Source organism: Barbatula barbatula, assembly GCF_947034865.1.
Source record: "Barbatula barbatula genome assembly, chromosome: 4".
In the NCBI taxonomy this organism is placed as follows: domain Eukaryota; kingdom Metazoa; phylum Chordata; class Actinopteri; order Cypriniformes; family Nemacheilidae; genus Barbatula; species Barbatula barbatula.
Genome location: NC_136768.1, coordinates 9,007,404 through 9,018,764, shown reverse-complemented (window position 1 = coordinate 9,018,764; position 11,361 = coordinate 9,007,404). Strand labels below are relative to the sequence as shown.

The 11,361-nt window shown below is 40.0% G+C and overlaps 1 protein-coding gene across 2 annotated transcripts; it reads left to right on the top strand.

The window, feature by feature from the left end:
• lrrc17 (leucine rich repeat containing 17) lies at positions 1 to 9,353 on the top strand. 2 transcript variants are annotated; one of them, XM_079455450.1, is made up of 5 exons: positions 102 to 176; positions 1,415 to 1,485; positions 2,063 to 2,915; positions 6,970 to 7,125; positions 8,725 to 9,353. In XM_079455450.1, the coding sequence occupies exons 3-5, from the start codon at positions 2,165 to 2,167 to the stop codon at positions 9,135 to 9,137; spliced, it is 1,320 nt and encodes a 439-aa protein (XP_079311576.1). In that variant the 5' UTR covers positions 102 to 176; positions 1,415 to 1,485; positions 2,063 to 2,164; the 3' UTR covers positions 9,138 to 9,353. The 2 variants fall into 2 exon arrangements, with proteins under 2 accessions (XP_079311575.1, XP_079311576.1); XM_079455449.1 differs by lacking the exon at positions 1,415 to 1,485 and having other exon boundaries at positions 1 to 176.
• The last annotated feature ends 2,008 nt before the right edge of the window (positions 9,354 to 11,361 follow it).

Sequence of the window (11,361 nt, the reverse complement as noted above, 5' to 3'; positions counted from 1 at the left end):
ACACACACACACATATACTCATGCACATACAGACAGCGCGCTGAACGGCACGCTCCATTCAGACATCCAGTTAGTTAATCAGACATCCAAGGGTTAATGACAGGACAAAAAGATAACAGGCTTACAGGACATATCCAGTTTGGATGAGCTTTTTTGATGTGACGCCCTGTGCACAGGTACCTAAGGAATTTTATTATTATAATTTTTATGGGAAAATCTATTCGTCAATGCCAGCGAAAGCGAACGTACAGTATGTTGCGCTCTTGCAGATACACTTGGTCTGAAACGCTTCCTGCTATCTTAATTCTGGCTGGGATGTGGTTCATTCAATGGAGCCGGCTTGTGTGAAGTTTGTCTAGCAGTTGTAGGTACAAATTAAAAGCAGCGTTATTGATGCATGTTCGGAATGCATGTTTTTTACTATATACCGTATAATTTTTAAGCTGGAAAGATTCATTTTTGTCAGTCCAGAGGTTACTGTTGGTTGATGACACAGTAAATGTGCTGAGTCAAGTTGTGCAATCTTTACCTCATGTGTCTTGTTTTATATTTATTCTTTGGGGGGTTTACCTATTATTAATGAGATTTTTTTTTTGCAACTGTTCTAAGGAGTGGGATACTGTAGAAGAAATGTAGAACAAAAGAATGCTTGTGTTTGAGACTTTTCCTCCCAATGAAGAAGGTTCCAATGGTTTTAATTAAGCACTGCTGGCCATCCCCCTCCCTCTCCCTCTCTCTGTGTTTTCCTAATGGATTCGTGGTGGGGATGGTGGGGGTATGCAGGGGGTTCCTGTTGTTAACTTTGGCCATGAAATAATCAGGAGCATTCTTCCAGACAGACCGGATAACCTGGAGTTTGGGTGGCATTGAAAATGCACACTCTGCGTTCCACATGGTCCAGTTCTGCTCCATTTACCATTGACGTTTTCATTTCTAGTTGGTATTACTGTTATAAACCAAAGCCAATGGCAACCCCGGTTTCACATAAGGTCTGTGTTGCGCTGATTCATTCACCTGAATCCCGGAGTGCTTCCTGTTAATGTCTGCTCTATTAGCAAAGTTAACATGATCTAGAATGACTTTCAAATATGTTATGGGAAATTGAACAAACCTATCGACTGTTATCATTTATTAAACAATTTAACAATAATACGGTAGTGGGGTGACTAAAGAATGGATCATGCCATCTTCAGAATGTATGGCTGAATGGAAAGGATCAAGAATGCATTCCAACAAGGCAAGTCATCCTTCGGTGAGCCAATGCAATCCAACTGTTCCTGTTTGCCATTCCAATACAATTTGTTACAGAACAGTGTAACAAATTTGCAACAAGAAAAGAAAGTAAAACACGCATTAAAGCAATTAAAATGTATAGAGTGACAGAACTGTAAAAATAATATTGTTTTTTAAATAGGATTTCCCATCTTTCCATCTGACTGTTTCTGGTCAGCTAAACACAAGTCTGGCCCAAACTCAAAGCATTAGGTGAGCAAATGTTGTTATGATGTACTGATTATAGTGAGCCCCCAAAATCATCTCTAAATTACTCATCTTCAATGTTAAACTGAGATAAGGAGTACTTTGGGGTGCTAATGTTGAGTGCTCTAGCAGCGAGGTTGTAACATACCAGAACAATGGGCAGATGCTTACCAGACTCGCTGCACAATGCATGCTCAGACTGGTCGAAGAGAATAGTAGAGCATCTCTGTTTAAGATGATGACAAGCACCAGTTGGGGATCGGCATTCAAGCTGATGTGTTTTTAAAAGCACCCCTCCCATGTTATTTATCCTGTCCGCAACTTAGGGGTTGGGCAATATATTGCATTTTCAACATATATCAATGAGAAGTCAACCGACAAATTACTCATACAGTTCTAGACAGACACACACACACACACACTCACACACACAATGACACAAAAACATACAACTGATTTTACAGTCAAGTACAAGTTGGATACACAATGCATCTTGCTAGATGTCTAGCCCCATGTTTTTGTTACAGAGCTTGCTGCAGCTCTTGGTTGGGTGGTTATTTATGGTTGGTTTGTCTTTTCTCAGGGACGGCAGCTGGACCCCTTCACTTTTCCCAAAGCTCCCAGCTATTCAAGGTTACCCTGAGAGTCCTCTCTATACTAATTCATCCAGCTGCTGTTGTTTGCCATGCGGCTGCTCCGCGGTCTGCTGCTTCTTTTTTTCCCGGTATTCTGGGCGGCCGAAGCGCGAAAGGGCGAGGGACAAAGCGGGCGCTGGATGCGGGGCCGAGACCGGGCTCGTGTCATCAAGCGCTTTGCGAAGGATTGCAAGGAATATTCGGCCAATGGGGAAAAATTCTTAGACTGCCAAGAGCGCCAGCTGAAAGCAGTGCTGTTGGGTTGGCCGGATGATATCGACCACCTGCTGCTTGCGCGGAACAGGATCCAGGTGTTGCGAGACAACACCTTCAGCAATTTCCAGAACCTGAAAAGCCTCGATTTGCAGCAAAATGAAATTTCACGCATAGAGGAGAACGCGTTCAGCGGCCTCAGCAAACTTACCACTTTACTGCTGCAGCACAACCGTCTGCAGGTGGCAAGCGAGGATGTGCTAATTCCGATGCCGCAACTTAAGTACCTGCGTATCCATGACAACCCCTGGAGGTGTGACTGCCAGCTGGACAGCCTGGTGCGTTTTATAAAGGTGCCCAGTAACCGTAATATTGGCAATTACGCCAAGTGTGCAGAGCCTACTGCATTCTGGGGGAGAAAACTTAAGAAGCTGGATGCGGATCAGCTCTGCACCCCACAGCAGGAAAATGTAGAAATCCCACAAACAGAGAATGAGAAGCTACCAGCCCCGATAAAACAATCTGACGCGACCACTCTGTGTCATACCTACATGCATCCTGTACCCCGCCTGGACTGCAGAAACAGAGGTGAGAAAAGCAAATGATCAAATTGAGTGTCCATAAACATACAACCCAAAAAAATCACAGCTACATTTTAAAGGGTAAATATATGTGGTTTCTGCACATGCAAAACGTACTGCAATGATTTTAGGATGTTGTGCGTGGTGTAAAGGATATTGCTATGTTTTTTAACATTTTGTCATGCAGTTGTTAAGGTGGCTTTTCTTACTCATGGTATTAACCTTAGCTAGTTTTCTTAAAAAGTAATAGTGCATCTCTCCTCAACAAATAGCTGGGCTAGTTATGTGCCAAAATGTTATAACCCCTAAACTAAGAAGAACCAATATTCACAATAAAATATAATACGCATAAGCATAAACAAACTCTCGTGTGCAACTTGGATTTGTAAGAAAGATTGTTTTGCTGGTAATTCCCAAAAGCTCAAGGAAGACACAGTGCTTATTTTTTAAGGTATTGTCTAATTTATGATTATTAGTTCACTAGTGCATTGATTTTCAATCACGTCTACGGTTGTATGAAATATGAGTATGAAAAATCTTCTGAGGGAGTCTGTACGAGTCAGATGGCAATAAAACAGATAAATCTGTAAATAAGCTTGAAAAATGTGCAGTTTCTGTTAAACGGATTTACAATGTTGACGTGCTTTATAGTGGTTTCTCAAGCAATTGCAGTCAAGACAAAAATATTATTTATATCCCAACAAACACACAGGATTTAAAGTTTTTCACTTAAATTTACCTTTATTCCGAGTGTATTGTAGCTTTAGTAGATTTTGTAGCTTTTTTGGTTAATAATATCTGTCATGCGTGTGTAAAGAACCTAAGTGCAGACGTGTAAGGGTTAACCAAAAGACTTTAATAAAATGCCAAAATAAAACCCACGAGGGGCAAAATAACAAGACAGTAACGGATACAAGAACAACACACTGACTAGACTAAATAAAAAATAAACACTTGCACTGACTAGATGACCAGACCAGAGAAAGCACATGTTATGTCATAACAACCAATAACATGGCTAACTCGACATACTGGTGTTCCTCAAGGTGACAGACAAGACGAGACAGACTGTGACAATGACAAAAACCAGCAAAACATGGCAAATCAAATGAATGGCAGACTTTGGCTGGGGTGACAAAGTAAAAAAGAAAAACAGGGGAGGGGTGGGCGAACGCCAGAGTCCATGGGTGGAAGTCCAGATGGCTTATAGCGGGGGAGAACAGTCTTAGTTCTGGTGGGAGACGCTCAAGAGCGCAGAGTCTAGGGGGACTTGACAGGGGTGGGCTTGGTGGTGTCTAAAGGTGGGGAAACCTTTCCTGGGGGATCACCCCTCACAAGCAAGGGCGAGACCTGGGGCACTAGACTGTAGAAGGGGAGGTCCAGAGTTTACAGGGGGAAAAGATGTGGAAGATGTGGAAACCAAAGCCTGGGGGAAATGCTGGCTGAGATGCCGCCTGGATTGCCAGCTGGGACACCAGCTGGGTAGCAGGGAGGACCGGAATGGGTGCTGGCTGGACACTGGCTGGACAGGATTGGGTGCGAGCTGGATCACCACTGTATCACCGGCTGGGGCACTGGCTGGACCGCCAACTGGGTCACCGGACTAGATGCCAGCTGGACCGGACTGGGTCAACAGTCCTACAAGGGTAGTGGCTGACTGCGAAAGAGTGATGGGGCGTGTGGTTAACCAAAAGACTTAAATAAATTAAAAGACAAAACAAAAACCAATGAGGATGCAAAATAACAAGACAGAAACGGATACAAGGCAAAGAACACCACACTGACTAGACTAACTAAAAAAAACTTGACAAAACACTGACTCGACTCGACTCGACATTTCAGTAACAGGACAAGAACCAAACCTATGACGTAACATCATGAGCCATGAGAAATTGACAAACGTACCTTACAAGACAGCAAAAACAAGGGTGTTAAATGAGGGAACTAACAAGGAAGACAACAACGGGAAGGTGTGGGTAATGAGACACAGGCGGGGAAAATAAACGAGGAAACGAGGGGGGGGGCAATGACGAGAGAGAATGCATGTCATAACAACCAAAAATATGTCTCACTCCACACAAAACATGAGGCTCTGTCATGATTCTACCACTAGACTAAGAAAGGCATGAAAAGATGAGGCAGAATCATGACATACTGTACATCAATGTATAACCAATATTGGGGAAAAACTACAAAACACTTTCCTTGATGTTTATAGACAGAAACTGCTTGGACCACTTGTCTGAACAGTTCTGAAAACTTCCGTAATTTTACTTAGTCAGCATGTGTTGGAAACAAACGTCTAGAAACATAAGAGAACTAGCGGAAAGCGACTGAGGGATAGCCAAAGGCATGCTCGCATAAGACTTCCTTGTGATTTTGTCCCCTAAAAAGCCTCTTCTAAAAAGAACTTTCCATTCATCATTGCATCAGTTATACATGATCTCCATGGAAAACCGAGGACAGTGTTGGTCTTTATTGTATGTCTCATACTGTCTTGGGGAAGAACTTTGAACAAGAATAGGATAAAATTTCATGCAGGAAGATGAGTAGTGTACATTCTGCTTTTAGCTTACGCATGAAGGAACATTTTTGTCTTCGGATAGAATGCAACCACAGTGCAGAAAACTGAGGAAGCTCATGATAAATGAATAAATAACATTGCATGTTAAATGTTTTCCATTACAGACGCAAACATCTTGATACTTGGCAATCAGATTGAACAAATAAGGATGTTATTGTTTTTTCTAAACACACTTTGGAATAACACAAACTAACATTTCGATTTGTATTGTGGATGATTATTTTTGGAAAGCAAAGTTTGTTTTGCCATTTTTATGACAAACTAGAAAAATTATTTTGACATCCATAATAAGATGAGACCTTGCCAGGTCACGGTTGCTGGGGTAAGATGAGTCAAGCAACAAATAAAAAAGATACAATACAGTTCATGTTTAGCTAATTAAGTCAGGGATTTGGGCTTTTTCTCCCATAGCCAGAAACATTGAGTCAGCATTCTGAATCGGAGTGAGGCATTCTGAATCTCTCCTTCCCGAAAACATGTACCCGACTCACACGCTGGTTCGGTTATGTCATCTTTCCAAGAACCTTAGGGATAATAACTGCCTATCTTTTGTCAGCAGTAAACCCATAAACCCCTGTGCAGAAACAGACGCCAAGCACTGCATTAGTCACAAGAATAACATGTACAAAAGTTAGGTTACAATTTAAAAGCATCCAGACGGTAGACGTACCGTACTGTGTCGTAAAACATTTTAGCACTAACTACGGACACAATATGTGTTCGTAATATACAGTACAAAAGCAAGATGTTCTCACATCTTCCTGATGTGTGAAACGTCTATGGCTTTCTGAGATCTGAAACAGGTGCTCTGGTTGGTCTAAGGACACGCAAAAGTATCTGTTTTGCATAGCTCTTGCACATGTCAAGCTAAGTTCCACAGCATTTCCGATTATCAAAGACACAGCGATGTCTCATAAATTCTCCAAGGTTACAACCAAACATGCGCCTTGTGCAAGGTTTTAATAGTCCTCTCTGCTGTGATATAAATAAATGGGCCGATGTGGTTTGATGGAGCCATTTGGGTTGAGGGCATAAGCACTCAAGGCCAGAATCTTCCAAAATAGTTCCTTCTGTCGCTATTATTGTCACACATGCTTTGCATAGAGTTTAAGCTTCATACACAGATACTAGCTTGTTTTTGCAACTCTTAGTGCCGTTTAGTGTTTGAGAGATTTACGGACCACCAACGCTGAACTGATTGATGGATAAAAATTGTAAAAAGCGCTATATAAATAAAGTTGACTTGACTTGACTGTAGGGAATGTTCAACAATGGCTGTGACAAATACTGCCGTATGGTTGCTGGGCTGGAAATAATTTACAGAACGTCCTTCTAAATGTCTTGCAAACACAACTGTAGTTCATGCAGGTCAATGCTGGTTTAGTAACTTGTTTTTTACACACTGTATGCTTTGTCAGTTTAATATAACATTAAACATGTCTGATAAATGCATTGATGCAAACTCATTCCTCTGCAGAACTTAAAACCGTGCCAGCGGATATACCGGTGGATATCGTGAGACTGGATCTGTCCATAAACAACATCAAGCAGCTGAGACCCAAGGAGTTTGTGACTGTTAAAGACCTTAAACTCCTGAACCTGAGTGGAAACAGTCTAGAAACAATTGGCACAGGTGAGCCGGTGGTACACAACAACACCAAGACATCAATGTATCCATTTGTTGAAGAAAGACAGAAAAAAATAGTTTTAGATAAGTCTTTAGAATGAGTTTGGAAGCTCAGTATTGTAGCATCTTGTGTGTAGAGAATAGAAACACAGAACATTATAAGGTATGTTGAGGTCTTCCTGAATCCTTATATCTGTCAGTATCTTGACCGTTAGAATCAGGAAATGTGCAGTGTTCAATCCATGTTGCATTAATAAATCACTGGGATTGAATCACTTTTGGCTTCATGGAGGAGAGTATGATATACAGTATCTCACTACCATCCCTCAAAGCAATGGGGGAATGAAAGGATATGAAAGATTTATAAGATTGAATAAAGAAAAGTAAAGAACACAGTGCAGCTCAGCTCAACCATCAAAACCCCAAAAGTCTGGAGAAAACCAAAAACCCTCAGCGCTTTCATTATATCAAGCTTATGAAACAGAGCAGGGGGTTCTTTGAACACACCAGTATTGCTTGTAAAATTTGTATGCAATTTCGTGCTGAGCAGACACTTTAAAACCGCTTTGGCTTCGAGAAGGTTGGATTCAAGTTTCATTTCTTTCATAATCAGAACTGAATTTGGTTCTAGGCAAATCTATTAACATTTTACTATTAGTAAAAATGATGAACATGTAAACAACTGGTCTTGAAGTATTTCCCTTTGGCAGCGTTGTTATGGAAATACAACTCCGAACGTTCCTCACAACTGTCTTTAGTAATAAGCTTGTTTTCTTGCCTCGATAAAACAAACGCAGATGAACATTTGCTGAAGTCGCTGTAATTATGAGGACATTTAAGCTGTTCTAAACTGCCTCAAAAATGCACTTAATCGGTGTCGTTCGTGCTCTAATGAACAGACCAGCAGGGTGTGTCATCCAACAGTTCCCATGCGAGGGATGGTAACACATATTCAGTCACATATAGGCACAGGAAGAGGACGATGCCCTCTGGTTAGTTCATCAGTCACACTTGAGAGATCACAGGGAGGGAAACAGCTTTCAAATCGCTCTCATTTTATTGGAACATAAGGGGTGTCCCCATTATGCAATGCATTTGGACACATCCACAGCTGTTTTAAGTGTATGCTTTTGATGTAATGAAAAAAGGTAGGGCTTTAAAAGTTGATGCAACTTTAATATTCATATTTTCAATGTATTGTTATAGTTATTATAGTTTTGTTTTTAGTTTTATTTAGCTTTATTGATGGTTTGAATAAACTTTTATTTTTTGTTGTTTCGTATTTATGTTAATTATGCGTTTTGTCATTTTATTATTTATTTGTTTATTTCTTATGTTTCTATATCAAATTAATTACGTTTTATTTCCTTTATTATTATAATTGTAGTGTCTTAAACTTATTCTACTTTATTTCTACTAATGAATTAAATTGTCATTCAAAGAAAGGTAAACGGCAGAATTTTTATGGAATTTGAGAAAAATTGCTTATTTGTGTAAAGGAAACTGAAACCGTAATCACGTTAACTATGAAAACAAACACATTTATCACATATGCTGTAAAAAGTGAATATAAAAATGTAATATAAAAAATATTTTTCTGTCCAGCTGCCTTCGCAGGCCTTCTGTACTTGAACGAGCTGGACCTCTCCAACAACAGCCTAAAAAATTTCCAGTACGGTGTTCTGGAGGACCTTTACTTCCTGAAGAGACTTTCTTTGGGGAACAACCCTTGGATCTGTGATTACAACATTCACTACTTGATCTACTGGCTCAAGCACCATCGTGGTCTCCACCACACAGGTCTGGTGTGCAGTGAACCAGAGGAGTTTCTAGGTTGGCCGGTGGAGGATTATGTAAAGACCTATAACGAAGATTGTCCTAAAGACTTACAGTTTGGCCAGACGGTGGACCCGGCGGGCCTCACAGCTCAAGAGCTCACTGCTGAGACAGAGGAAGAAGAACTGGGGCCTAGACCTCACAAAGGGCCAGACAAATATGAGATCATTCGTCTGACTTGAGGCGCAAACTGTGATGTTGGGGAAACTGTTGTTTTTTCACGAACACAAGGTTTTCCTGCAAAATGCTGATTGAATCAGAGATTAAACTTTAATTCACATCTATAGATTGTTTCGGTCCAATCAGAATTCGAGGAGCTGATGATTACGTATTTTAGAATGTTTTTATGAGTCATTTGGAAAATTGAATTATTATTAATAAAATAGATATTAACCTTTTTTCACAGACTGGTGCAATATTTGTCCATTAACTTTGTATGGTAAACTTCCTACACTTAGCATTCTCATTGTCAACAACTTCTTATATCTTAAAAGAAAATTGAATTCGCCAGTTCATGACCCTTTTAACATGCATTCCTGCGTAATCGCGGTGGCGACAAACCTCGGTATTCAAGGCCGGGCTTACCTTCAAAGCTCTGTGCTTGCTGATATACAAGATGTGTTGCATTTATAGCTACCTACTTGAAAAATGTCAACAGTTTAACTTTGACCAACATGCTAAGCAAGATTATAATCCTACTGCTCTGCCATGACAGTAGTCGATATAAACAAGAAAACCATAAAATCAGTTATACTGTACTTCAAATGCAACATTAAGAATCCTTTTGCACATTGCACATTCTGATATGCTTTGGACCACAGGAAATCATTCATATGCTTGCATTTAGTATATTTAAAGCTAAAGTGTTAATTATTAAAAGTTTTCCCTTCAAAACACACACATGCGATGTGTATGTTCAAAGGGGGAAGGGGTAGTACCACTGCATTTCCCCAGACCCTAGTTTTTTATCTCCATTCTGCCTAATTCAAAACAGATGTTATGAAAATCAAGGACGGAACTTCAGGTTTGGTCAGTGCGGCAGTGAAAATCTGGCAAAACTATTTTGCATTCGGGTTTTAAAGTATACATGGCACGAAATCTAAGTAAATAGCTCATCTATTTAAATTATACTTGTTCACAGCAACACAGATGCATGTTTTCAGCCAGATTGAGAAGCACTATGACTCTGCATATCTACCAATCCTTATCTCGAGGAATTGTTGTTCTTTCAACACTGTTTGTCACAGTCGCTTATTTTCATTCTTAGGATGTCACTCAAATACTCTGGGTGTTTGGATCGACGGAAAACACAACCTGCCATCAGAAAGGTTCTTTCCCATGCCACGCAGATGAGAGGTCTAACTGATAAATGCATGAGTAAGTGAAAAGTAAGAAGTTCTTGGGAGCCAATATTTCCCACCATACTGTATACCACAATGCAGAGCAGAAACAAAAAACAGAAAGCGGTTACATTTTCCACAGAGTGGGTAATGGAAAGCTGATTCACAAGAAAATGAGAAACAGGCTTACAAAAGAATATATATCAATTCATCACGACACAGTCAAATCTGCCTATAAGTGTCAGTTATAAATGCACGATTATAAAAATTGATCCAAACACTATGGCTTATTGTGTTAAGGGTTGTGTGTGTGTCATTTCGGTTGTATCTACAGTTTCTGTTTCTACACGTTTCTGCGGATCAAATGCATTCAAATCCAATGCAATCCAATGACCCCCTCTATCATTTTTGGCTTGGCTACAAAAATCTATTTCCTGACTCTGTTGCTATTAACAGTCATAGTACATTGCACTTTGTTATATTATGCTGACAGAGATGCAAACGTTCTGACTAGAGTTTGAACAGAACACAACCAATATAACATCTATAACCAAATCAAAATGTTAAACCAAACATCTTTAAGCTTTATTTAGTGACCTATACGTACAGTATATGTACGGTCAAACATGAAACAGTCTGTGCATCTTGCAAAGTGGTACATGCTGTATTTTATGTGCTGTTCTTAAAACACATTTAAGTAGCCTACACGGATTTATCCTGTATGTATTTGATATGCATATATTTATGTTATATTGGCAAAATAGGCCTAAAATGCATGTACCTTTGCAAGCAGCAAAACAGCTTAGCTCACTTCTCTGCAGCACCTGTGTGAAACAATGAAGGTTAAAATAAGAAAAGTCTCTCTTTCTCTGCTCACTTGCTCTTTCACTCACACAAATACAATATTATGCTTTGGGAAAATGATGATGAAATGATGGCTATTCTAGGACTGGTTTAAACTATTCTCCTTTTAAAGTTAAAACACTTACCAAAACTATAAATAACTGCAAGACGGCTGGTTCGTGCCCAGAGATATCAAGGTTGTACGAGCCCTGCAATGCCAAAG

Excerpts from the sequence above, each read along its gene's own strand:
- lrrc17 (XM_079455449.1), top strand. The coding sequence starts at position 2,165 with ATGCGGCTGCTCCGCGGTCTGCTGCTTCTTTTTTTCCCGGTATTCTGG. Across the intron at positions 2,916-6,969 it reads CCTGGACTGCAGAAACAGAG|AACTTAAAACCGTGCCAGCG; the intron begins GTGAGAAAAGCA and ends ATTCCTCTGCAG. Across the intron at positions 7,126-8,724 it reads TCTAGAAACAATTGGCACAG|CTGCCTTCGCAGGCCTTCTG; the intron begins GTGAGCCGGTGG and ends TTTTCTGTCCAG.